General features: G+C 43.5%; 1 protein-coding gene across 1 annotated transcript in view; it reads right to left on the bottom strand.

The window, feature by feature from the left end:
* Positions 1–26,976, bottom strand: part of CACNA1S (calcium voltage-gated channel subunit alpha1 S) — a 676,496-nt gene that overhangs the window by 539,831 nt on the left and 109,689 nt on the right. The window contains exons 9-10 of the mRNA XM_075263101.1: positions 15,043–15,124; positions 14,779–14,939 (exon numbers count right to left, since the gene is read on the bottom strand). Coding sequence (XP_075119202.1) covers positions 14,779–14,939; positions 15,043–15,124 — 243 coding nt within the window. The remainder of the gene's footprint in view (positions 1–14,778; positions 14,940–15,042; positions 15,125–26,976) is intronic.

The raw sequence follows: 26,976 nt of genomic DNA, 5'->3' as shown, positions 1-26,976 counted from the left end.
AACAATGCTTTTAAAGGCTCTATTCACGCCAAGGACCAAAAGCACTGTATTTTAAAGGCTCTACTCACTCCAAGGGCCAAAAGCACTGTATTTTAAAGGCTCTACTCACTCCAAGGAACAAAAACAATGCTTTTAAAGGCTCTGTTCATGCCAAGGACCAAAAGCACTGCATTTTAAAGGCTCTACTCACACCAAGGGCCAAAAGCACTGTATTTTAAAGGCTCTACTCACTCCAAGGGCCATAAGCGCTGCTGTTTGAAGGCTCTCCTCACGCCAAGGAACAAAAACAATGCTTTTAAAGGCTCTGTTCACGCCAAGGACCAAAAGCACTGCATTTTAAAGGCTCTACTCACGCCAAGGGCCAAAAGCACTGTATTTTAAAGGCTCTACTCACTCCAAGGGCCATAAGCGCTGCTGTTTGAAGGCTCTACTCACGCCAAGGGACCAAAACACTGCATTTTAAAGGCTCTACTCATGCCAAGGGACAGAAACAAGGCTTTTTAAAAGCTCTACTCACGCCAAAGGACAAAAACACAGCTTTTTAAAGGCTCTACTCACGCCAAGGAACAAAAACAATGCTTTTAAAGGCTCTATTCACGCCAAGGACCAAAAGCACTGCATTTTAAAGGCTCTACTCACGCCAAGGGCCAAAAGCACTGTATTTTAAAGGCTCTACTCACTCCAAGGGCCATAAGCGCTGCTGTTTGAAGGCTCTCCTCACGCCAAGGAACAAAAACAATGCTTTTAAAGGCTCTGTTCACGCCAAGGACCAAAAGCACTGCATTTTAAAGGCTCTACTCACGCCAAGGGCCAAAAGCACTGTATTTTAAAGGCTCTGCTCACTCCAAGGGCCATAAGCGCTGCTGTTTGAAGGCTCTACTCACGCCAAGGGACCAAAACACTGCATTTTAAAGGCCCTACTCACGCCAAGGGCCAAAAGCACTGTATTTTAAAGGCTCTACTCACTCCAAGGGCCTAAATCACTGTATTTTAAAGGCTCTACTCACTCCAAGGGCAAAACAACACTGCTGTTTAAAGGCTCTACCTACTCCAATGGCCAAAAGCACTGTATTTTAAAGGCTCTACTCACTCCAAGGGCAAAAAGCACTGTGTTTTAAAGGCTCTGCTCACTCCAAAGGCCAAAAACACTGCTGTTTAAAGGATCTACTCACGTCAAGGGCCAAAACCAATGCTTTTTAAAGGCTCTATTCACACCAAGGGCCAAAAGCACTGTATTTTAAAGGCTCTACTCATGCCAAGGGACAAAACACTGCTTTTAAAGGCTCTATTCATGCCAAGGGACAAAAACACTGCTTTTTAAAGAGTCTACTCACTCCAAGGGCCAAAAACACTGCTATTTAAAGGTTCTACTCATGCCAAGGGCCAAAAGCACTCTATTTTAAAGGCTCTACTTACTCCAAGGGCCAAAAACACTGCTGTTTAAAGGCTCTACTCATGCCAAGGGACAAAAACACTGCTTTTTAATAGGTCTACTCACGCCAAGGGCCGAAAGCACTATTTTAAAGGCTCTACTTACGCCAAGAGACAAAAACACTGCTTTTTAAAGAGGACCATCTCACCATTTTGCCCATAGGCAGTTCTATGTACTGCCGGAAAGCTGACAGTGCGCTGAATTCAGTGCACTGTCGTCTTTCCCGATCTGGGCCCAGTGTGAAGAGCTTACGGTCCCGGTACCGTAGCTCTTCTAATGGTCGGAAGGGCTTTTCTGACAGTTAGCCAACGACGTCATTCTTCACAGCACAGCCAATCGCGCTGTACAGTGTGAGCCGGGAGGAACGCCCCCTCCATCTGCTCGCAGTACTCGTCCATAGACGAGCATTATCAGGGAGGGAGGGGGGAGTACCTCCCGACTCTCACAGCACAGCGCGATTGGCTGTGCTGTGAAGAAGGACGTCTCTGACTGACTGTCAGAAACGCCTTTCTGACCATAGAAGAGCTACGGTACCGGGACCGTAAGCTCTTCACACCGGGCCCACATCGGGAAAGCCGACAGTGTGCTGAACTCAGCGCACTCTCAGCTTTCCGGCAGTATATAGAACTGCCTGTGGGCAAAATGGTGAAAGGTCCACTTTAAAGGCTCTACTCACATCAAGGGCCAAAAGCACTGTATTTTAAAGGCTCTACTCACTCCATGGGCCAAAAGCACTGTACTTTAAAGGTTCTACGTATGACAAGGGACAAAAACACTGTTTTTTAAAGGCTCTACTCACGCCAAGGGCCAAAAGCACTGTATTTTAAAGGCTCTACTTACTCCAAGGGCCAAAAGCGCTGCTGTGTAAAGACTCTTCTCACGCCAAGGGACCAAAATACTGCTTTTTAAAGGCCGTACTCACGCCAAGGGCCAAAAGCACTGTATTTTAAAAGCTCCACTCACTCCAAGGGTCAAAAGCACTGTATTTTAAAGGCTCTATGAACGACAAGGGCAAAAAGCACTGTATTTTAAAGGCTCTACTCACGTCAAGGGCCAAAACCACTGCTGTTTAAAGGCTCTACTCACGCCAAGGGCCAAAAGCACTGTATTTTAAAGGCTCTACTTACGCCAAGGGCCAAAAACACTGCTTTTTAAAGGCTCTACTCATGCCAAGGGCCAAAAGCACTGTATTTTAAAGGCTCTACTCACTCCATGGGCCAAAAGCACTGTATTTTAAAGGCTCTACTCATGCCAAGGGCCAAAAGCACTGTATTTTAAAGGCTCTACTCACGCCAAGGGCCAAAAGTACTGATGTTTAAAGACTCTACTCACTCCAAGGGCCAAAAGCACTGCTTTTTAAAGGCTCTACTCACGCCAAGGGCCAAAAGCACTGAATTTAAAGGCTCTACTCATTCCAAGGGCCAAAAACACTGCAATTTAAAGGCTCTACTCTAGTCAAGGGCCAAAAACACTGCTTTCTAAAGGCTCTACTGACTCCAAGGGCCAAAACCACTGCTGTTTAAAGGCTCTACTCATGCCAAGGGCCAAAAGCACTGTATTTTAAAGGCTCTATTTACACCAAGGGCCAAAAACACTGCTTTTTAAAGGCTCTACTCATGCCATGGGCCAAAAGCACTGTATTTTAAAGGCTCTACTCACGCCAAGGGCCAAAAACACTGCTTTTTAAAGGCTCTACTCACTCCACATGCCAAAAGCACTGTATTGTAAAGGCTCTACTCACTCCATGGGCCAAAAGCACTGTATTTTAAAGGCTCTACTCACGCCAAGGGCCAAAAGCACTGTATTTTAAAGGCTCTACTCACACCAAGGGCCAAAAGCACTGATGTTTAAAGACTCTACTCACTCCAAGGGCCAAAAGCACTGCTTTTTAAAGGCTCTACTCACGCCAAGGACCAAAAGCACTGATTTTAAAGGCTCTACTCATTCCAAGGGCCAAAAACACTGCAATTTAAAGGCTCTACTCTCGTCAAGGGCCAAAAACACTGCTTTATAAAGGCTCTACTGACTCCAAGGGCCAAAACCACTGCTGTTTAAAGGCTCCTACTCATGCCAAGGGACAAACACACTACTTTTTAAAGGTTCTACTTACGCCAAGGGCCAAAAGCACTGTATTTTAAAGGCTCTACTCACTCCAAGGGCCAAAAGCAATGTATTTTAAAGGCTCTACTCACTCCAAGGTCCAAAAACACTGCTGTTTAAAGGCTCTACTCATGCCAAGGCACAAAAACACTGCTTTTTAAAATCTCTACTCACTCCAAGGGCCCAAAGCACTGTATTTTAAAGGCTCTACTCACTCCAAGGGCAAAAAACTCTGCTGTTTAAAGGCTCTACTAACGTCAAGGGCCAAAACCAATGCTTTTTAAAGGCTCTACTCACTCCAAGGGCCTAAAGCACTGTATTTTAAAGGCTCTACTCACTCCAGGGGCCAAAAACACTGCTGTTTAAAGGCTCTACTCATGCCAAGGGACAAAAACACTGCTTTTTAAAAGCTCTACTCACGCCAAGGTCCAAAAGCACTGTATTTTAAAGGCTCTACTCACGCCAAGGGCTAAAAGCACTGTATTTTAAAGGCTCTACTCACGCCAAGGGCCAAAAACACTGCTTTTTAAAGGCTCTATTCACTCCACATGCCAAAAGCACTGTATTGTAAAGGCTCTACTCACTCCATGAGCCAAAAGCACTGTATTTTAAAGGCTCTACTCACGCCAAGGGCCAAAAACACTGATGTTTAAAGACTCTACTCACTTCAAGGGCCAAAAGCACTGCTTTTTAAAGGCTCTACACACGCCAATGGCCAAAAGCATTGATTGTAAAGGCTCTACTCATTCCAAGGGCCAAAAACACTGCAATTTAAAGGCTCTACTCTCGTCAAGGGCCAAAAACACTGCTTTTTAAAGGCTCTACTGACTCCAAGGGCCCAAAACACTGCTGCTTAAAGGCTTCTACTCATGCCAAGGGACAAAAACACTGCGTTTTAAAGGCTCTACTCACACCAAAGCCCAAAAGCACTGTATTTTAAAGGCTCTACTCACTCCATCGGCCAAAAGCAATGTATTTTAAAGGCTCTACTCATTCCAAGGGCGAAAAACAATGCTGTTTACAGACTCAACTCACGTCAAGGGCCTAAAACGCTGCATTTTAAAAGCTCTACTCATGCCAAAGGACAGAAACAAGGCTTTTTAAAGGCTCTACTCATGCCAAAGGAGGAAAATACAGCTTTTTAAAGGTTCGACTCACGCCAAAGAACAAAAACATAGCTTTTAAAGGCTCTACTCATGCCAAGGACCAAAAGCACTGCATTTTAAAGGCTCTACTCACGCCAAAGGCCAAAAGCACTGTATTTTATAGGCTCTATTCACTCCAAAAGCCAAAAGCGCTGCTATTTAAAGGCTCTACTCACGCCAAGGAACCAAAACACTGCTTTTTAAAGGCCCTACTTACGCCAAGGGCCAAAAGCACTGTATTTTAAAGGCTCTACTCACTCCAAGGGCAAAAAACAAAGCTGTTTAAAGGCTCTACTCACTCCAATGGCCAAAAGCATTGTATTTTAAAGGCTCTACTTACTCCAAGGGCTAAAAGTACTGTATTTTAAAGGCTCTACTCACTCCAAGGGCCAAAAGCACTGTATTTTAAAGGCTGTGCTCACTCCAAAGGACAAAAACACTGCTGTTTAAAGGATCTACTCACGTCAAGGGCCAAAACCAATGCTTTTTAAAGGCTCTACTCACGTCAAGGGCAAAAGCACTGTATTTTAAAGGCTCTACTCACGCCAAGGGGCAAAAACACTGCTTTTTAAAGGCTCTACTCACTCCAAGGGCCAAAAACACTGTTTTTAAAGGCTCTACTCACTCCAAGGGCCAAAAGCTCTGTATTTTAAAGGCTCTACTCATGCCAAGGGACAAAAACACTGCTTTTAAAGGCTCTACTCACGCCAAGGGACAAAAACACTGCTTTTTAATGGCTCTACTCATGCCAAGGGCCAAATGCACTGTATTTTAAAGGCTCTACTCACTCCAAGGGCCAAAAGCACTGATTTTTAAAGGCTCTACTCACGCCAAGGGCCAAAAGCACTGCATTTTAAAGGCTGTACTCACTCCAAGGGCCAAAAGCACTGATTTTTAAAGGCTCTACTCACGCCAAGGGTCAAAAGCACTGTATTTTAAAGGCTGTACTCACTCCAAGGGCCTAAAGTACTGTATTTTAAAGGCTCTACTCACGCCAAGGGCCAAAAACACTGTATTTTAAAGGCTCTACTCACTCAAAGGGCTCAAAGCACTGTATTATAAAGGCTCTACTCACTCCAAGGGCCAAAAGCACTGTATTTTAAAGGCTCTACTCACTCCAAGGGTCAAAAGCACTGTATTTTAAAGGTTGTACTCACTCCAAGGGCCAAAAGCATTGTATTTTAAAGGCTCTACTCACGCCAAGGGTCAAAAGCACTGTATTTTAAAGGCTGTATTCACTCCAAGGGCCTAAAGTACTGTATTTTAAAGGCTCTACTCACTCCAAGGGCCAAAAACACTGCTGTTTAAAGACTCTACTCACTCCAAGGGCCCAAAGCACTGTATTTTAAAGGCACTACTTAATCCAAGGGCCAAAAGCACTGTATTGTAAAGGCTCTACTCACTCCAAGGGTCAGAAGCACTGTATTTTAAAGGCTGTACTCACTCCAAGGGCCAAAAGCACTGTATTTTAAAGTCTCTACGGACGCCAAGGGACCAAAACACTGCTTTTTAAAGGCCCTACTCACGCCAAGGGCCAAAAGCACTGTATTTTAAAGGCTCTACTCACTCCAAGGGCCGAAAGCACTGTATTTTAAAGGCTCTACTCACTCCAAGGGCCAAAAACACTGCTGTTTAAAGCATCTACTCACGTCAAGGGCCAAAAACAATGCTTTTTAAAGGCTCTAATCACTCCAAGGGCAAAAAGAACTGTATTTTAAAGGCTCTACTCACTCCAAGGGCAAAAAAACACTGCATTTTAAAGGTTCTACTCACTCGAAGGGCCAAAAGCACTGTATTTTAAAGGCTCTACTCACGCCAAGGGCCAAAAGCAAGGTATTGTAAAGGCTCTACTCACACCAAGGGACAAAAACACTGCATTTTAAAGGCTCTGCTCACACCAAGGAACAAAAACACTGCTTTTTAAAGGCTCTACTCACTCCAAGGGCCAAAAACACTGCTGTTTAAAGGCTCTACACATGCCAAGGGACAAAAACACTGCATTGTGAAGGCTCTACTCACTCCAAGGGCCAAAAGCACTGCATTTTAAAGGCTCCACTCACTCCAAGGGCCAAAAGTAATGCTTTTTAAAGGCCCTACTCACACCAAGGGCCAAAAGCACTGTATTTTAAAGGCTCTACTCACTCCAAGGGCCCAAAGCATTGTATTTTAAAGGCTCTTCTCACTTCAAGGGCCAAAAGCACTGTATTTTAAAGGCTCTACTCACTCCAAGGGCCAAAAGCACTGTATTTTAAAGTTTCTACTCACTCCAAGGGCCAAAAACACTGCTTTTTAAAGGCTCTACTCACTCCAAGGGCCAAAAACACTGCTTTTTAAAGGCTCCACTCACTCCAAGGGCCAAAAGCACTGCGGTTTAAAGGCTCTACTCACGCCAAGGGACAAAAACATTGCTTTTAAATGGCTCTACTCACGCCAAGGGCCAAAAGCCCTGTTTTTTAAAGGCTCTACTAACGCCAAGGGACAAAAACACTGCTGTTTAAAGGCTCTACTCCAAGGGCCCAAAGCACTGTATTTTAAAGGCTCTACTCATTCCAAGGGCCAAAAGCACTGTATTTTAAAGGCTCTACTTACTCCTAGGGCCAAAAGCACTGTATTTTAAAGGCTCTACTCATGCTAAGTGCCAAAAACACTCTATTTTAAAGGCTCTACTCCAAGGGCCAAAAGCACTGTATTTTAAAGGCTCTACTCACACCAAGGGCCAAAAGCACTGATGTTTAAAGACTCTACTCACTCCAAGGGCCAAAAGCACTGCTTTTTAAAGGCTCTACTCACGCCAAGGACCAAAAGCACTGATTTTAAAGGCTCTACTCATTCCAAGGGCCAAAAACACTGCAATTTAAAGGCTCTACTCTCGTCAAGGGCCAAAAACACTGCTTTATAAAGGCTCTACTGACTCCAAGGGCCAAAACCACTGCTGTTTAAAGGCTCCTACTCATGCCAAGGGACAAACACACTACTTTTTAAAGGTTCTACTTACGCCAAGGGCCAAAAGCACTGTATTTTAAAGGCTCTACTCACTCCAAGGGCCAAAAGCAATGTATTTTAAAGGCTCTACTCACTCCAAGGTCCAAAAACACTGCTGTTTAAAGGCTCTACTCATGCCAAGGCACAAAAACACTGCTTTTTAAAATCTCTACTCACTCCAAGGGCCCAAAGCACTGTATTTTAAAGGCTCTACTCACTCCAAGGGCAAAAAACTCTGCTGTTTAAAGGCTCTACTAACGTCAAGGGCCAAAACCAATGCTTTTTAAAGGCTCTACTCACTCCAAGGGCCTAAAGCACTGTATTTTAAAGGCTCTACTCACTCCAGGGGCCAAAAACACTGCTGTTTAAAGGCTCTACTCATGCCAAGGGACAAAAACACTGCTTTTTAAAAGCTCTACTCACGCCAAGGTCCAAAAGCACTGTATTTTAAAGGCTCTACTCACGCCAAGGGCTAAAAGCACTGTATTTTAAAGGCTCTACTCACGCCAAGGGCCAAAAACACTGCTTTTTAAAGGCTCTATTCACTCCACATGCCAAAAGCACTGTATTGTAAAGGCTCTACTCACTCCATGAGCCAAAAGCACTGTATTTTAAAGGCTCTACTCACGCCAAGGGCCAAAAACACTGATGTTTAAAGACTCTACTCACTTCAAGGGCCAAAAGCACTGCTTTTTAAAGGCTCTACACACGCCAATGGCCAAAAGCATTGATTGTAAAGGCTCTACTCATTCCAAGGGCCAAAAACACTGCAATTTAAAGGCTCTACTCTCGTCAAGGGCCAAAAACACTGCTTTTTAAAGGCTCTACTGACTCCAAGGGCCCAAAACACTGCTGCTTAAAGGCTTCTACTCATGCCAAGGGACAAAAACACTGCGTTTTAAAGGCTCTACTCACACCAAAGCCCAAAAGCACTGTATTTTAAAGGCTCTACTCACTCCATCGGCCAAAAGCAATGTATTTTAAAGGCTCTACTCATTCCAAGGGCGAAAAACAATGCTGTTTACAGACTCAACTCACGTCAAGGGCCTAAAACGCTGCATTTTAAAAGCTCTACTCATGCCAAAGGACAGAAACAAGGCTTTTTAAAGGCTCTACTCATGCCAAAGGAGGAAAATACAGCTTTTTAAAGGTTCGACTCACGCCAAAGAACAAAAACATAGCTTTTAAAGGCTCTACTCATGCCAAGGACCAAAAGCACTGCATTTTAAAGGCTCTACTCACGCCAAAGGCCAAAAGCACTGTATTTTATAGGCTCTATTCACTCCAAAAGCCAAAAGCGCTGCTATTTAAAGGCTCTACTCACGCCAAGGAACCAAAACACTGCTTTTTAAAGGCCCTACTTACGCCAAGGGCCAAAAGCACTGTATTTTAAAGGCTCTACTCACTCCAAGGGCAAAAAACAAAGCTGTTTAAAGGCTCTACTCACTCCAATGGCCAAAAGCATTGTATTTTAAAGGCTCTACTTACTCCAAGGGCTAAAAGTACTGTATTTTAAAGGCTCTACTCACTCCAAGGGCCAAAAGCACTGTATTTTAAAGGCTGTGCTCACTCCAAAGGACAAAAACACTGCTGTTTAAAGGATCTACTCACGTCAAGGGCCAAAACCAATGCTTTTTAAAGGCTCTACTCACGTCAAGGGCAAAAGCACTGTATTTTAAAGGCTCTACTCACGCCAAGGGGCAAAAACACTGCTTTTTAAAGGCTCTACTCACTCCAAGGGCCAAAAACACTGTTTTTAAAGGCTCTACTCACTCCAAGGGCCAAAAGCTCTGTATTTTAAAGGCTCTACTCATGCCAAGGGACAAAAACACTGCTTTTAAAGGCTCTACTCACGCCAAGGGACAAAAACACTGCTTTTTAATGGCTCTACTCATGCCAAGGGCCAAATGCACTGTATTTTAAAGGCTCTACTCACTCCAAGGGCCAAAAGCACTGATTTTTAAAGGCTCTACTCACGCCAAGGGCCAAAAGCACTGCATTTTAAAGGCTGTACTCACTCCAAGGGCCAAAAGCACTGATTTTTAAAGGCTCTACTCACGCCAAGGGTCAAAAGCACTGTATTTTAAAGGCTGTACTCACTCCAAGGGCCTAAAGTACTGTATTTTAAAGGCTCTACTCACGCCAAGGGCCAAAAACACTGTATTTTAAAGGCTCTACTCACTCAAAGGGCTCAAAGCACTGTATTATAAAGGCTCTACTCACTCCAAGGGCCAAAAGCACTGTATTTTAAAGGCTCTACTCACTCCAAGGGTCAAAAGCACTGTATTTTAAAGGTTGTACTCACTCCAAGGGCCAAAAGCATTGTATTTTAAAGGCTCTACTCACGCCAAGGGTCAAAAGCACTGTATTTTAAAGGCTGTATTCACTCCAAGGGCCTAAAGTACTGTATTTTAAAGGCTCTACTCACTCCAAGGGCCAAAAACACTGCTGTTTAAAGACTCTACTCACTCCAAGGGCCCAAAGCACTGTATTTTAAAGGCACTACTTAATCCAAGGGCCAAAAGCACTGTATTGTAAAGGCTCTACTCACTCCAAGGGTCAGAAGCACTGTATTTTAAAGGCTGTACTCACTCCAAGGGCCAAAAGCACTGTATTTTAAAGTCTCTACGGACGCCAAGGGACCAAAACACTGCTTTTTAAAGGCCCTACTCACGCCAAGGGCCAAAAGCACTGTATTTTAAAGGCTCTACTCACTCCAAGGGCCGAAAGCACTGTATTTTAAAGGCTCTACTCACTCCAAGGGCCAAAAACACTGCTGTTTAAAGCATCTACTCACGTCAAGGGCCAAAAACAATGCTTTTTAAAGGCTCTAATCACTCCAAGGGCAAAAAGAACTGTATTTTAAAGGCTCTACTCACTCCAAGGGCAAAAAAACACTGCATTTTAAAGGTTCTACTCACTCGAAGGGCCAAAAGCACTGTATTTTAAAGGCTCTACTCACGCCAAGGGCCAAAAGCAAGGTATTGTAAAGGCTCTACTCACACCAAGGGACAAAAACACTGCATTTTAAAGGCTCTGCTCACACCAAGGAACAAAAACACTGCTTTTTAAAGGCTCTACTCACTCCAAGGGCCAAAAACACTGCTGTTTAAAGGCTCTACACATGCCAAGGGACAAAAACACTGCATTGTGAAGGCTCTACTCACTCCAAGGGCCAAAAGCACTGCATTTTAAAGGCTCCACTCACTCCAAGGGCCAAAAGTAATGCTTTTTAAAGGCCCTACTCACACCAAGGGCCAAAAGCACTGTATTTTAAAGGCTCTACTCACTCCAAGGGCCCAAAGCATTGTATTTTAAAGGCTCTTCTCACTTCAAGGGCCAAAAGCACTGTATTTTAAAGGCTCTACTCACTCCAAGGGCCAAAAGCACTGTATTTTAAAGTTTCTACTCACTCCAAGGGCCAAAAACACTGCTTTTTAAAGGCTCTACTCACTCCAAGGGCCAAAAACACTGCTTTTTAAAGGCTCCACTCACTCCAAGGGCCAAAAGCACTGCGGTTTAAAGGCTCTACTCACGCCAAGGGACAAAAACATTGCTTTTAAATGGCTCTACTCACGCCAAGGGCCAAAAGCCCTGTTTTTTAAAGGCTCTACTAACGCCAAGGGACAAAAACACTGCTGTTTAAAGGCTCTACTCCAAGGGCCCAAAGCACTGTATTTTAAAGGCTCTACTCATTCCAAGGGCCAAAAGCACTGTATTTTAAAGGCTCTACTTACTCCTAGGGCCAAAAGCACTGTATTTTAAAGGCTCTACTCATGCTAAGTGCCAAAAACACTCTATTTTAAAGGCTCTACTAACACCAAGGGACAAAAAACGCTGCTTTTTAAAGGCTCTACTAACGCCAAGGGCCAAAAGCCCTGTATTTTAAATGCTCTACTATCGCCAAGGGACAAAAACACTGCTGTTTAAAGGCTCTACTCCAAGGGCCCAAAGCACTGTATTTTAAAGGCTCTACTTACTCCAAGGGCCAAAAGCACTGTATTTTAAAGGCTCTACTCACTCCAAGGGCCAAAAACACTGCTGTTTAAAGGATCTACTCATGTCAAGGGCCAAAAACAATGCTTTTTAAAAGCTCTACTCACTCCAAGGGCAAAAAGAACTGTATTTTAAAGGCTCTACTCATTTCAAGGGCCAAAAACTCTGCTTTTTAAAGGCTCTACTCACTCCAAGGGCCCAAAGCACTGTATTTTAAAGACTCTACTCACGCCAAGGGCCAAAAGCAAGGTATTTTAAAGGCTCTACTTACGCCAAGGGACAAAAACACTGCTTTTTAAAGGCTCTACTGACGCCAAGGGCCAAAAGCACTGTATTTTAAAGGCTCTACTCACTCCATGGGCCAAAAGCACTCTATTTTAAAGGGGCTCTATTAGGAAAATCATGCTGCTAGAGCCCCACATATGCGTGAATAGCCTTTAAAAAGGCTATTGAGGCACCGGTAAAGTTATATTAAACTACCCCCCCCCCCCCCCCCGTTTTAAAATAATAACCTAAAAAAGAATGTGCTCTACTTACCAAACGTGCACGCTGGCCGGGCATTCAGGGTGTGTCTTCATCTTCATCCACGCCTCTTCTTCCTCCGATGTCTTCGGGTCCCGTCCTCCTCTGGCGCTCGCGAACAGACTTTGAAAAATAAAATGACCTGGGCGAATGCGGCTTCTACTACGGCTACTGTGCATGCGCCCAGCTCATTTTTTTTTTTTCAAAGTCCGTTCGCGAGCACCGGAGGAGGATGGGACCTGAAGACATCGGAGGAAGAAGAGGCGTGGATGAAGATGAAGACACACCCTGAATGCCCGGCCAGCGTGCACGTTCGGTAAGTAGATAACATTCTTTTTTAGGTTATTTTAAAATGGGGGGGTAGTTTAATATAACATTTACGGTGCCTGAATAGCCTTTTTAAAGGCTATTCATGTACATGTGGGGCTCTAGCAGCATGATTTTGCTGATAGAGCCCCTTTAAAGGCTCTACTCACACCATTGTCCAAAAGCACTGCATTTAAAGGCTCTACTCATGCCAAGGGACAAAAACACTGCTTTTTAAAGGCTCTACTCACGCCAAGGGCCAAAACCACTGTATTTTAAAGGCTCTACTCATGCCAAGGGACAAAAACACTGCTTTTTAAAGGCTCTACTCACACCAAGGGCCAAAAGCCCTGTATTTTAAAGGCTCTACTCACTCCAAGGGCCAAAAGCGCTGCTGTTTAAAGGCTCTACGGACGCTAAGGGACCAAAACACTGCTTTTTAAAGGCCCTACTCACGCCAAGGGCCAAAAGCACTGTATTTTAAAGGCTCTACTCACTCCAAGGGCCCAAAGCACTGTATTTTAAAGGCTCTACTCACTCCAAGGGCCAAAAGCACTGTATTTTAAAGGCTCTACTCACTCCAAGGGCCAAAAACACTGCTGTTTAAAGGATCTACTCACGCCAAGGGCCAAAAACAATGGTTTTTAAAGGCTCTACTCAATCCAAGGGCAAAAAGAACTGTATTTTAAAGGCTCTACTCACTCCAAGGGCAAAAAGAACTGTATTTTAAAGGCTCTACTCACTCCAAGGTCCAAAAACACTGCTTTTTAAAGGCTTTTCTCACTCCAAGGGTCAAAAACACTGTATTTTAAAGGCTCTACTCACTCCAAGAGCCAAAAACACTGCTTTGTAAAGGCTCCACTCACTTTAAGGGCCAAAAACGCTGTTATTTAATGACTCTACTCACTCTAACAGGACTTGAGCACCATATCTCTGGATGGGCAGAGAGAAGTCTGGGTAGTGATAGTGGCGGGGGAGACCCAGGTTAGAGCCCAAAACAAGGGAAAGAAGCTTAGGTGCTCCGGAGCTGGTTGTGCATATGTCTGGTTCGATGCATTACCAGGCCTGCCAAAACTTTAAGGCACAGATCCAGTTAGAGATCTGACTTACCATTCAATTATGAATAGGTGGAGTCATTAAATTCTGTAGAAATTCAGTCTTTGCCTGCGATTGTCTGGTGCAACTATGGTTCTTATTCTGCTGAGAGAAGGACTTTCAAACTGATCTTCTGGTTCTGACTGCTGGCTATTTCTCCTGGTTTCCCCCTTAGCTTATGACTTGGAATTGGTACTGACTAGAGATGAGCGAACACTGTTCGGATCAGCCAATCCGAACAGCACGCTCCCATAGAAATGAATGGAAGCACCTGTGACGCTGACTTTGCCGGAAGCCGGCCGGCGTCACAGGTGCTGCCATTCATTTCTATGGGAACAAAAAATAGTGTCAAACGACAGGATCACTTATGGGTAAAATATAAATATTTTATTGAAATATATAGAAACAAAATATAACAAAAGATAATAATATAATAAATATGGGAAGGACCAAATAAACCAATGATACCATAATATGGGAGGCTCAATGTTATACTGTGCAAATAGTAAACTAAGCTAGGTCATATATGTAAGGTGTGCAGTCCACATTCAATTAACTCAATTCCACAAATAAATGTTACATTGTAACGTAAGATAACAATAATCAAGTGAAACACATAACATTAAAACATGTGACATAAATAAATATAAAACCCAAACAGTAAAAGTGTATAAAGAACAAGCACAGAGTACTGTTATAAGAGATAATAGTGAGCCTACCCAGCTATGGAACGCCCTTTGCTGGTTTTATTTTTTATTTTACTAGTGAATCTGCTGCCTGATACTCTTTGGTTTTGTGACTTGGGTCCTGAGCAGCCAAGTCCAATCTGCCTTGAAGTGGGCTCTGGTGAAAACATTGAGGGGGGCCTTAGTATAAACTTGAGCGAGGGGAAGGCCTGGACCCCTTTGCAAATGTTTGTTCTGCTGAGCATGCGCCTTCTTGACCCAAAAATATCTGTAGGCCCCACTTCCCCAACACACCCATGGAACTGGTTAATGATTTGAATCTCATTCCCTGCCTATAAGATATGCTGCCAACTGACTATAGCATGTCCCATCAAAGGTTCATAATTTACAGTGTTATACTAATGAGATTTGTTAATATTCAGTTTTCTTTAATCCCACAGCAGAACATTTCAAAACCAAAACCATAACTTAAAGTGCAATAATTTGTGAAATACAAAGAATAAATAATACCTACCTTGAGCTCTTGTAAGTGCTTCTGGCTGATTGTGGTGCTCTGTTGCAATGATGACAGTGTTTACAAGAATAATGATGATAACAAGCCAATAAAAGAATCTGGACTTTACAAGAGCGCGGCTTTTTCGGCGAAGGAGACGATGCCACTGGCGCCACTGCCGACTAAAAACAACATTTAACAGATAATAACACTTTGAGCCTTTGTACATATAATAGATTTACTGTTTTGCATTGCTTCTTTTATTTAATAATAGAATTAACTTACAAAAAGTAGATGCATTTGTTGATTCCCTCCATTTCATATAGACTTTCAGTTTCTGATCCACCCTCTTCTAACTGCAAAAGACCTAAAATATGGACAAAGAAAAAACATTGCGGACATTCAGAGACACTGCATTTCTCTCCAATACAATGTAAGCTTCTTAAAATGCTAATAGTGTAGTTTTTTTTACAATATTTAACAACACCACTTTGGGGTTTACATATTATATTACAGTGGTGGCGACCCTTTTTGAGACCGAGTGCCCAAACTGCAACTCAAATCCCAATAAATTATTGTGACGTGCCAACACGGCAATTTAACCTTAAAATTCTGTGGATCTACAATTGCAAACCCACAAATTACAGTCGCGTGACTGGGGCTTTACAGAGCTTGTACTGAAAGATAAAGGTCTCTGCATTTGTTACTTCTGAACAATTAATGTTCACTACTTACATTGTTATATAGTGACCATGCAACGTTATTACAGCCTGTACTAATATCATGTCTGCTATAAAACAGATGCTGTGTGAGATAAATAGTGAGGGGAACCCAGACAGTACAATCTGGCTCACAGTGGGCACCACACACAGTACAATCTGCCCAGCGCCGCACCTCCCATGAGGCGACCTGAAGCGAGCGCTTCAGGCGGCGCTATGGCAGGGCCTCAGGGAGGGCGGCATTTTTTCTTACCTAAGCCAGTCCAGGACAAGCTGTCCTGGACTGGCTTAGTACGGAGCGGTGGATTGGGGAGGCCGCTGAAGCAGCGCTGCTCTGGCAGCCTCCCCTCACACTCAGGCAGAGAGCAGGCCTGCTCTCTGCCTGCAAACGGCGCTAAGCCCCGCCCCCTCCCACTCAGGCAGAGAGCAGGCCTGTTCTCATGCCTGTGAACGGTGCTAAGCCCCGCCCCTCAATAAGCCCTGCCCCTCCGCTAAGCCCCGCCCCTCCCCGGCGGGGGGGGCGGCTTTCTCTCGTTCGCTTCGGGCGGCGAGAGGGGCAGGTTCACCCCTGAATCTGCCCCACAGTGGCCCCCACACAGTACAATCTGCCCCACAGTTTCCAACCCACACAGTAAATTCTGCCCCGCAGTGGCTCCCGAAACGTGCGTAGGGGATTCCTGGAGTTCTGTCTCTCTCTGGTAATACTTTTACTTGGTTATTTTGCCACCATGGGTTTGTTCTAAATGAGTGAGTGGGCAACTTTTAGTTCCGTACTCCCTGATTGATATTCATGTATATTTGCAATCATGCATTTTGGTCTCTTTATATTTCTTTGCACTTTGCCTATCTACTAGATGTACAGTCATGGCCAAAAGTTTTTAGAATGATACAAATATTAATTTTTACAAAGTCTATTGCTTCAGTTTTTCTAATGGCAATTTGCATATACTCCAGAATGTTATAAAGAGTGATCAGCTTAACAGCAATTACTTGCAAAGTCAATATTTGCCTAGAAAATGAACTTTATCCCCCAAAACACATTTCAACATCATTGCAGCCCTGCCTTAAAAGGACAACTAACATCGTTTCAGTGATTGCTCCATTAACACAGGTGTGGGTGTTGATGAGGACAGGGCTGGAGATCAATCTGTCATGATTAAGTAAGAATGACACCACTGGACACTTTAAAAGGAGGTTGGTGCTTGGCATTATTGTTTCTCTTCTGTTAACCATGGTTATCTCTAAAGAAATACGTTGTTAGGATTGTGCAGTAACTGCGGCCATGATATGGGCATCGCTGTATGTTCCTCTGCACAATCCAGGGTTGCAGGGGTTAATCTGCCTTGCAACAGCCGGGCGTGGTCGACTAGTTGATCGACATGTGTGTCGACCAATGGACGCTCAGATTGGGCAGCTGGGCTATTTGCTGGTGACCGCCCCTTGCCTATATAATGGGGCTGGTCTGGACGCCCGGCGCTCTAAGATCAAATCCAAATCCTAACTTGAATTGATGTGTGTGTGGTGCTTGGGTTCCAGCCTGTCAACACTTAGTGGCCCTAGTTAGAATAATCCCCTGAGTTAGCAATGCCATTTGTAGTTGGGCAGCATGCTGCCTGGTGTGTGTGAGTTGTCAGTCTGTGACCAGTTGTTAGGCTGTAGCTGCATTGGGGGTTGGGTGGCTGGAAGCACACAGGGTTTGTTGGTCTCTGGCTAGTCCAGGAGTGCTGGCTAGCCAGTTAGTTTATTTGTGCGGCTTCTCTGACTGCACAGGGCTCTGTGAACGGTAACAGAGCACACCTGGTCCTTTTATTAAGCTGGCAGTGACAGTAACTGTTAGACAGTGTTCACACCAAGTTGTTTTAGCAGTCAGTAGCCCAAAGGGCTCCGTAGGGTTTAGTTTTTTTTTTTTGTTTTTTTTAATAAACCCTGCTGACCATAACACACGTGCAGTCATCATTGCACTGCACAAAAATGGCCTAACAGGGAAGAGTATCGCAGCTAGAAAGATTGCACCTCAGTCAACAATCTATCGCATCATCAAGAACTTCAAGGAGAGAGGTTCTTTTGTTGGCAAAAAGGCTCCAGTGTGCCCAAGAAAGACCAGCAAGCACCAGGGCCGTCTCTTAAAAGTGTTTCAGCTGCGGGATCAGGCTACCAGCAGTGCAGAGCTTGCTGAGGAATGGCAGCAGGCAGGTGTGAGTGCATCTGCACGCACTGTGAGGCGGAGACTCTTGGAGCAAGGCCTGGTCTCAAGGATAGCAGCAAAGAAGCCACTTCTCTCCAGAAAAAACACCAGGGACAGACTGATATTCTGCAAAAGGTACAGGGAGTGGACTGCTGAGGACTGGGGTAAAGTCATTTTCTCTGATGAATCCCCATTTTCGATTGTTTGGGACATCTGGAAAACAGCTTATTCAGAGAAGATGAGGTGAGCGCTACTACCAGTCTTGTCTCATGCCAACTGTAAAGACCAAAAGCCATTGTTAATGAATATTGAATTGTAATTAAAGGTTATTTTTCTCAGGTCCAGTCCGCGTACATTAAATTGTGTTAAAGTTCATATCTCTGACAAGTCACATTTGCTTGCTGCATTAGAAGGGTTATGTTTTATTTTTTGTTTGTTTGTTTGTTTGTTTCTAGGGGGGAGTAAAGACAACTTAAGACAACTTTAAAAAAAAAAAAAAGGGAATTTTTTTTTCTCTTGTTAATATGAATCTATTGATAACTTTTTGATTGAGCTCTATTATAGATGGTCTTGGATTTGGGAAAGATGGTGGATCCTGTATCAGATATGCCACAGTCACCGAATATGAGGTAAACCATGCACGGGTAGAACTATTATGGGACTCTAAGGGTCTCAGCTGAACTTGAAGCCATCGCTTGAACATGGTACAATGTCTGAGGGTAGGTGTTTGATATAGTAGAATTATGGTCCGATCTGGAGGGCAAGAACTTTTTGTGTGATGGAGACCCTGCTCATAGGTGGGTATAGTCAGAAGTCATGGCACACACCAAGGCTGATATGAAAGAAAGTAGAGGTAGCATGTGGGCAGACACTGCCACTAGCCCAGTTGCATAAGCCTAGGGGACATGTTTTGCTGATAAGGGGTCACCATCCTAGACCCAAACCTTTTAGCTCTCTTTTCAGGTTTTACAACACTGATGTACCGAAAATGGTCCAGCAGGAAAGAAGGCAATGATCATAGAGGATGTATAAGTCCTGATGTCTGGTGGTAAGAGAGTATGTACTGAGAACATTGTTCCCACTTATGGCATAAGCAGCATTAAGTGTACTGTTTAGAAGTAGCCATGTGTGACCTGGTGAGCGGAGGATGGGCAGCTGCAGGATCTAACATCACTATAGTCAGATGTAGTCAGATGTTATGTATTAAATACAATGTAGGCCAAAAAGTGAGAAGTTTCTTAGAGCCAGGCCTGAAGCCCTTGTACCTGTTCCAGGGATTGCAGGTTAACTATATGGAGTTACTAAAGGTGGGACAGTATAAGTATGTGCTTGTTTGTATGGTTATTTTGTTTCGTGATGATCTGGGGCGTATCTGGTGAGGAAGCCGCCATAGACAAGACAGGTAATGAGAAAATGTTTACCATGGGGATATACAAGTGTTTCTAACCCCCGTACTGTTACCAGAGTATTGGAAGGTATTTATCGGTTGTCACTTGTATTTTCTGTAAAGTACATAAAAGACGGGAAAACTGACCCTAAGCCTAGATTTGGATTGTATTTTTACGAATCATCAAAAACACATGATTAATGTATATTCTTGAGTTTTTCCCTTTTCCCTCTAGGGTTTGAGTCAGTGGAAGAAACTTATCAACTAAAACCCAAAGATTGGATGGTAATAAAGAGATATATGAGATTCAATGGTTACTTCCAGTTCCTGTTGATAACCAGTACAGCTGTGAGATTATAAGGAAAACCTTAAACCTTTGCCCACTCGATAATGTTCTTAAGGACAAACTGGACAATAAGCTGTTAGAGGATATGGACCTTGAGAAAAGAACCTAAAAGACTGTTGGATTGTTGGATGAATTTGCACTTATATTCCTGTTATGTTTATGCAACGTACAGACTGATCCTGCTGATCCTGTTAGTGATATCCAACAGTGTAATCCCGTGTCTAAAGGGGATGATAAACAAGACTGTGGATTTGGACAATGAGACCTGAGACTGATATGGAGACAACAATAAAAGTGTATGACGATGTGGAAGTTTCCCCCTGAGAATACACGGAGTAGCATTAGGGACAGCTAGGATCTGACTTCTCTATGTGAAAGTCCTTTAAGTGGGAACTTATCCACAAGGGATAAGCTGTCACCCAAGGGGTGAAGGAACAGTGTACCGCATTGGGACAGATCAGTAGGCCCCAGAGGAGCAGGGAAAGGAAAATTAGTATTTAGGGGGGAATGTCAGAGCTCAGGTCACGATTATCCTTTTATATTTTACGTTATGTTGAAATACTAATTTTGCTTTAAAACTAAAGACTATCAGCTTTGGAATAAAGAATGTATTCTAAGATGGCACTGACTCTCATGTTTTGCTGAATTCCTTAGATTGTAACTACAACCTGTTATACGTCACGATCAAGAGCCAATCATGTGAAGAATTTCATGTTATATTATGTATTAACCCGTGCTTTTCCTTTCCTGTATAAATAGGTGTGACGTGAAATAAACGTGGTTCAGTGCTAGCCGAGGCGATGATATAGCATTAGCTGGGATTGAAAACGGAACTGAGAGTCTGTGTCATTCTTAGCGCGGTGCACACATGCTAATACTAATTTGGATCTGACTGATTGACCCGTGCTGTCGAATTCGACCCTGACAATTTATTGATCTATTGATGAATATCTGTCATTATTGCAGTGACAACCTCTTTTACATCTATTTAGTGTATTTTGCGGTGTAACATAGCTTGCTAATTTATATTTTGTGGTGCAGCATGGTTTGCTCACCTCTGTGGTGCCTATAGCATACACTCTTGGTTGTCCCTGGCTGTATTTTACTGCTTTATATACTTGATATTCTTTCTAGCTGCGCATTAATGTTGCTATACCCAATTTTTCCTTTTAGACTTACCTTTGTGTATACTTGTTGTACTTACCTGAGTCGGTCCTTCAGTCTGATGGTATGCTGTTCTACCTTTTATATTGTTTGTTACGATTTGTCTAATAAAGTTTTTGCATTTTGATTATTATTTTTTGTGGCCTAGTCATTTTCTTTGTTTTTTTTGCTGTATACTCCACAGTAGCCTCCCTCCCCTCACAGTATTAAATGCTCCACAGTAGTCCCCCTCCCCACACAGCATGAAATGGTCCAAAGTAGCCCCCTCCCCACACAGCATGGAATGGTCCACAGTAGTCCCTCTCCTCACACATCATGAAATGGTCCACAGTAGACAATACACACACAAATACAATTACTTGAAGAGCCACAGTGCATCCGGCAGCCTCCTGTTCACTGCAGGCGCTGATTACTTACGTCATCACGTACAGACTACAGACTTTCTATGTCATTTCAGGGCGCATTATGATGTGCCCAGCTTGTATCAGAGATGAACACTGCAAAAGCTGTTGTGTCCAGGATACCTGCTTAATAGAGATGAGCGAACACCGTTCGATCGAGTAGCTATTCGATCGAATATCAGGCCGTTCGAGGTATTCGATTCCAATCGAATACCAGGCCGCATACGCAGTAAAAATTTGTATCCCTTCCCACCTTCCCTGGCGCTTTTTTTGCACCAGTAACTGCGCAAGGGAGGTGAGACCGGAACTACGACAATGGAGGCAGTTAAAAAAAATGAAAAAAACCATTGGCTGCTGAAAACATGTAACCTCCCATTTATAAGAACGGCCGCCGGCATATTCACCATTTTTGCGATCAGAGATAGGGAGAGAGACATAGCTGCAGAGGGCTAGATAGGAATTAGCTTGTAGTAGGCAGGGAAAAACCGAAGTAAAATAACATCTCTTTTCAGAGCTATATACTAAAGGGAGAGGAGTATAGAGTTATTGCTATATAGTGTCAAACTTTTTCTTTTTTTTACGTGTCCGCACACCAAATTTAAGGCATCTCCAGAAGTTACTTGTTGCTTATACACCTGAGAGAGAAAGTGACGTGACGTAACAGCATGTGGTAAAGATGGAGCAGGGCTGGGAGGGTGAGGTAAGCAGAGGACGGGCAGGAGCCTGAGGGGATGGCCGGGACTGGAGGAGTCACGAGAGCTGATACCGGTATGTAAGAAGGGGGTGGATAGATGGAGTGCGACCCGTGCTGTGGTGTGACGTCATTGCATTGCTGCCTTAGGTGTCGCACGGTGAGGTCATAAGGGCGCAGCAGGAACCACGTGCGGTGATTTATTAACCGATTTAGGGAATTTACTGTGAAGGGCTTGTGCTAGAGTGGAAACCATGTAACCATGTAGTGTAATGACTAGCTGTGCCTTAAGGTGAACTCACATTGTGCAGTTAAAACTACTTTGGGAAAAACTGTATAATGCGGTTTTTGTGTCGTTGCTGATTCCCCTCAACTCTGCTGCATAGAGTCTCAATCCACCATGATTCACCCCAACTCTGCTGGTTAGAGTCTCAATCCACCCCGATTCCCCCCAACTCTGCTGGTTACAGTCTCAATCCACCCTGATTCCCCAAAACTCTGCTGGTTAGAGTCTCAATGCACCCTGATTCCCCCAAACCCTGCTGGTTAGTCTCAATGCACCCTGATTTCCCCAAACCCTGCTGGTTAGTCTCAATGCACCCTGATTTCCCCTCAACTCTGCTGGATAGAGTCTCAATCCACCCTGATTCACCACAACTCTGCTGGTTACAGTCTCAATCCACCCTGATTCCCCAAAACTCTGCTGGTTAGAGTCTCAATGCACCCTGATTCACCCCAACTCTGCTGGTTAGAGTCTCAATCCACCCCGATTCCCCCCAACTCTGCTGGTTACAGTCTCAATCCACTTTGATTCCCCCAAACTCTGCTGGTTAGAGTCTCAATGCACCCTGATTCCCCCAAACCCTGCTGGTTAGTCTCAATGCACTCTGATTTCCCCAAACTCTGCTGGTTAGAATCTCAATGCACCCTGATTTCCCCGAACTCTGCTGGTTAGAGTCTCTACTCACTCCAAGGGCCAAAAACACTGCTGTTTAAAGGCTCTACTCACTCCAAGGGCCAAAAACACTGCTGTTTAAAGGCTCTACTCACTCTAAGGGCCAAAAACTAAATCTCTGCTGTTTAAAGGCTCAACTCACTCAATGGACCAACAAATCTCTGCTGGTGCAAGGCTGAACTAAGTTGAAGGGCCTAAAACTCTGCAGGAAAAAGGCTGAAGTCACCTCAAGGGCCTCGATCTCTGCTGGTAGCTCAGCTTAAGGGCCTGTAACTTAATTTTGAAGGCCCTTCACGTTAAGGGCCATAAAAGTGAATTTTGGAAGGACTTACCACATCACACACACACACACACACACACATCCACAATGACAGTTCAGGGTGGGTACTGTTGGATTTACCATTGCCTATTCCATCTGTGGTTGTCACATCCACATCTGTGGTTGTCGCTCATCTCTACTGCTTAACAGTTTTTGGAGTGTGTGTCTCTGCTGACATAAGCTGAGCCCAACATCAGACACTAAAATGGGGTTTCTCTGGAAAAATTGCAATTTTCACTTTTCATTATCAGTTGCACATTCATTTCTGAATGAATTAAATTAATACAACACTCAAGGGTTAAAAATACTAACTACAGGGGGCCACACGGTGACTCAGTGGTTAGCACTGTAGCCCTGCAGCGCTGGGTCTTGGTGTTCAAATCCTGCCAAGGGCAAAAAAACATCTGCAAGGAGTTTGTATGTTCTCCCCGTGTTTGCATGGAGTTCCATCCCATATTCCAAAGACATACTGATAGGGAAAAATAAAATGTACATTGTGAACTCTATATGGGGCTCACAATCTACATTTAAAAAAAAAAATACTAACTACAGCACTTGATAAATCCCTTCAAGGGTATAGTTTCCAAAGTGGGGTCACATGTCTGGATTCCACTTTACTATCAATTCAGTGGCTCTGCAAAATTGATATGAAATCCAAAAAGAAAACCAGTGCTCCTTCTCATCTGTGGCCTGCTTTGCCCAAACAACAGTTTATACCCATGTATGACATTAAGTATGTTGTCCTGGGTAAATTGCTGTTTGGGCACACAGGAGAATGCAGGTGTGAAGGAGCGTAATGCGCTTTTGGAGCTCAGAATTAGATTCTTGGTTTTTGGATGCCATGTCATGTTTGCAGAGACTCTAAAAAGGGGTAACTTCTTGGGGAATTCCAGTTTACTGGCACTTCCAGGGCTCTGAAAAAAACAACATGGTGTCCAGGATGTCCCTCTAAATCTATACTCCAAAATCTAAAAAACTCTCTTTTATTAAAAAAAAAATATATATATATATATATATATATATATATATATATATATATATATATTTATGTTTACCACTAACATGAGGTACAATGCATCTCAATGTTATTTCCATATAAAGTGACATTTAGTATGTCAGTTTTGAAAAATCTGCTGCATCCTTAATGCACTTATGGGCTGTGTCATTCAGACCCAGGCCCAGGAAAGGTCATCAAACATAAAAAAACAATGTTATCATTCTGGTTCCAAAGTGCTTGCACTACTCCTATCAAGGGTTTAAGATTGAACACCAGTCCCCCAGCAAGAAGTCTCTTTTCCGCTCCACATCTCCCACTCCTAACTCATTAGGTCTTTCTGTACAACACCTTCTTGATGAGGATTCCTCCTGCTCAGATGGCCAATCTTCTCTGCAAGCATGCAGACCCAACAGATATATGTCAGTGGGTGCTCCCTTACCCCAAAATAGTGCCTCTCCCAACTTACTGCCACACTCCTTGGAGTCACCCTGAGTTGAAAACCCTACTAGCACTTTTTTCTTGTAAGAGGGACATGGACGATCTCTACTCCAATATAAAGATGCCTGGTGCCACAACCTTAAAATCGTGAAAAATAATGTATCCTTCCTTCACACTTGGTGGAAGAGGTGTAATCCTTCAAATCCTCAGTTATGTCCTTCATACAAGACTTACAACATGCTTCAACATCTCTCTCTGCCCAAAACACGACACTTACTCCTCCATTTTGAAGACATTGAGAACAGGAACCGGAGAAACAGTATCTAAATCAGAGACCTTCCTAAAGCCAACTTAAACTGCTGACCTAGTACCCACGTTTACTGGCATTTTCAACCCTCTGCTGAAGCACTGATTCCAGAAAGCCTACAGGAATATAGTTAATGGATCTGCAGGATCCATTACCATGCAATTAGTGCCGTTTTAACACATTGGAAGTGTGCAAGTGTTTCATAAGTGGGCCCCCCATCACCACAACCTAGAGATACCTAACCTGCACAAATTCTAATACCCCCTCAATGGCCCCATAATGCCCCCTCATAATGTCTTTTATCAGGTAATGCCCACATTTTCATATTCCTCTTGCAGACTCATATCCCCCAACCCCCTGGATGCCCCCACATAGTCATGTACCCCCCCAGTTGCTCTCACTCTGTCATGTCCACCTTGGGTTGCCCCCACAGGATGATGTCCCCCCAGGTTGCCCCCACTGTATGATGTTCCCCCAGGTTGCCCCTACAGTATATCCCCCACAGTGTCATGTCCCTCTCAGATTTCCTCCACATATATCATATCCATATCATATCATATCATATCATTTCCTCCACATATATCATATTCCTCCTCCATATATCATATCCCACCAGGTTGTTCCCACAGTATGTCCTCTCACATTGTCATGTCTCTCTCCATGTTGTCCCTACCGTATCATATGTCTCACAATATGACCCCCACATAATGTCCACGTTATTTTTTCTTTGTTAGCGATGCTGATTCCTCCTACAACTGGGGCTGCTACATTAGCCCCAGTTGCAAGAGGAATACATCCTCCTGCACCTTGTATACACAGTATACAGAGTTGATCTGGGTCCCAGCAGCTCTTGGATGACACTAAGCTCGGCGGATCATGTGACCGCCGAGTCAGAGGGTGGCCACATCATGGTCACGTGATCGGTCGGGAGCAGCGTATTGCAAGAGTTTCTGGGTCCTACAGGACCCAGATCAGCTCAGTAAGCTGTATATACAGTGTGCAGGAGGCTGTATTCCTCCTGCAACTGAGGCTAAATGTAACAGCCCCAGTTATAGGAGAAATCAGCCTCCAGTACAAAAAAAAAAAAGTGATCAGTAGAGTTGAGCGAGTACTGTTCGGATCAGCCAATCCGAACAGCACGCACGCATTGAAATCAATGCACGCAGCCGGCACGCGGGGGGTTAAGCGGCCGGCTGCCGTCAAACTGGAAGTACCAGGTGCTTCCATTCATTTCAATGCGTGCGTGCTGTTCGGATCGGCTAGTGATCAGATATCCCCAAAGGTCTCTTATCACTTTATGGGGACACAATCCGAAAAAAATAAAAATATAATAAAAAAGTTAAAAAAAATGTAAATAAAATAATAATAAAAAAATTAATAATACGCCAATAATACGCAAATTAAAAATTACCGTAATGGAGAGGAAAAACTATATTATAAAGTTTTTTAGTGACACTTTGTGTTATTAAATAAAAAAAAATAATAATAAATTGAAAACCAGACACAATTTCCCTCCTATTTTGTTTATATTTTCCCGGATATAAAAAAAATTAAAACACATTTGAAAATAAAAACAACATAAAAATAAAGCCCTGTGTCCCCGAAAAAAGACGCAAAAATTAGTTGACTGAGACATACGAAAAAAATGTTACAGACCCCAAAACCGCACATACAAAATAAACCTAAAATGTGTCTGGTCCTGGACCACAAATTGGCCCGGTACTGAAGTGGTTAAAGTCTATGGGCGGTCCGGAAGTGGTTAACAAATCCACCGCCCATTCCCATCTAATGTTATATCTATCCAAATCAATCCCTCTCTCCTTCCCTTAGGGTCTTTTCACACGGAGTAAATGCGCACTCATTTTGGCAAAATACACGTGTAAAAAATATACGTGTAAAAATAAGACTTTCATCGACTTCAATGACATTTTTTTTACACGTGTAAAAAAACACGTAAAAAAACATGTCAAAATACACGCCAAATAACACGTGTAAAATGTCAATGAAGTCAATGGGAGTTTTATTTTTACACATGTATTCTTTATATGTGTATTTTGCCAAAATGAGTGCATGTTTACTCTGTGTGAATGGACCATGACCTATCTGTAGCTACTAGAGATGAGCGAACATTGAAATATTCGATATTCGGTTTGAATAGCCCCTCAATATTCGACTATTCAAACGAATATCGAATCCCATTATAGTGTATGTGGAAAAAAGCTTTGTTTAAGGGGAAACCACTATTCGACTAAGGAGGGACATCAAGTCCACTATGACACATCCGCAAATGAGGACACCTCTGGAATGCAA

Source organism: Leptodactylus fuscus, chromosome 2 (genome assembly GCF_031893055.1).
Source record: "Leptodactylus fuscus isolate aLepFus1 chromosome 2, aLepFus1.hap2, whole genome shotgun sequence".
In the NCBI taxonomy this organism is placed as follows: Eukaryota; Metazoa; Chordata; class Amphibia; order Anura; family Leptodactylidae; genus Leptodactylus; species Leptodactylus fuscus.
The sequence above is the reverse complement of the archived record's forward strand: the minus strand, read 5'-3'. Positions and strand labels throughout refer to the sequence as shown.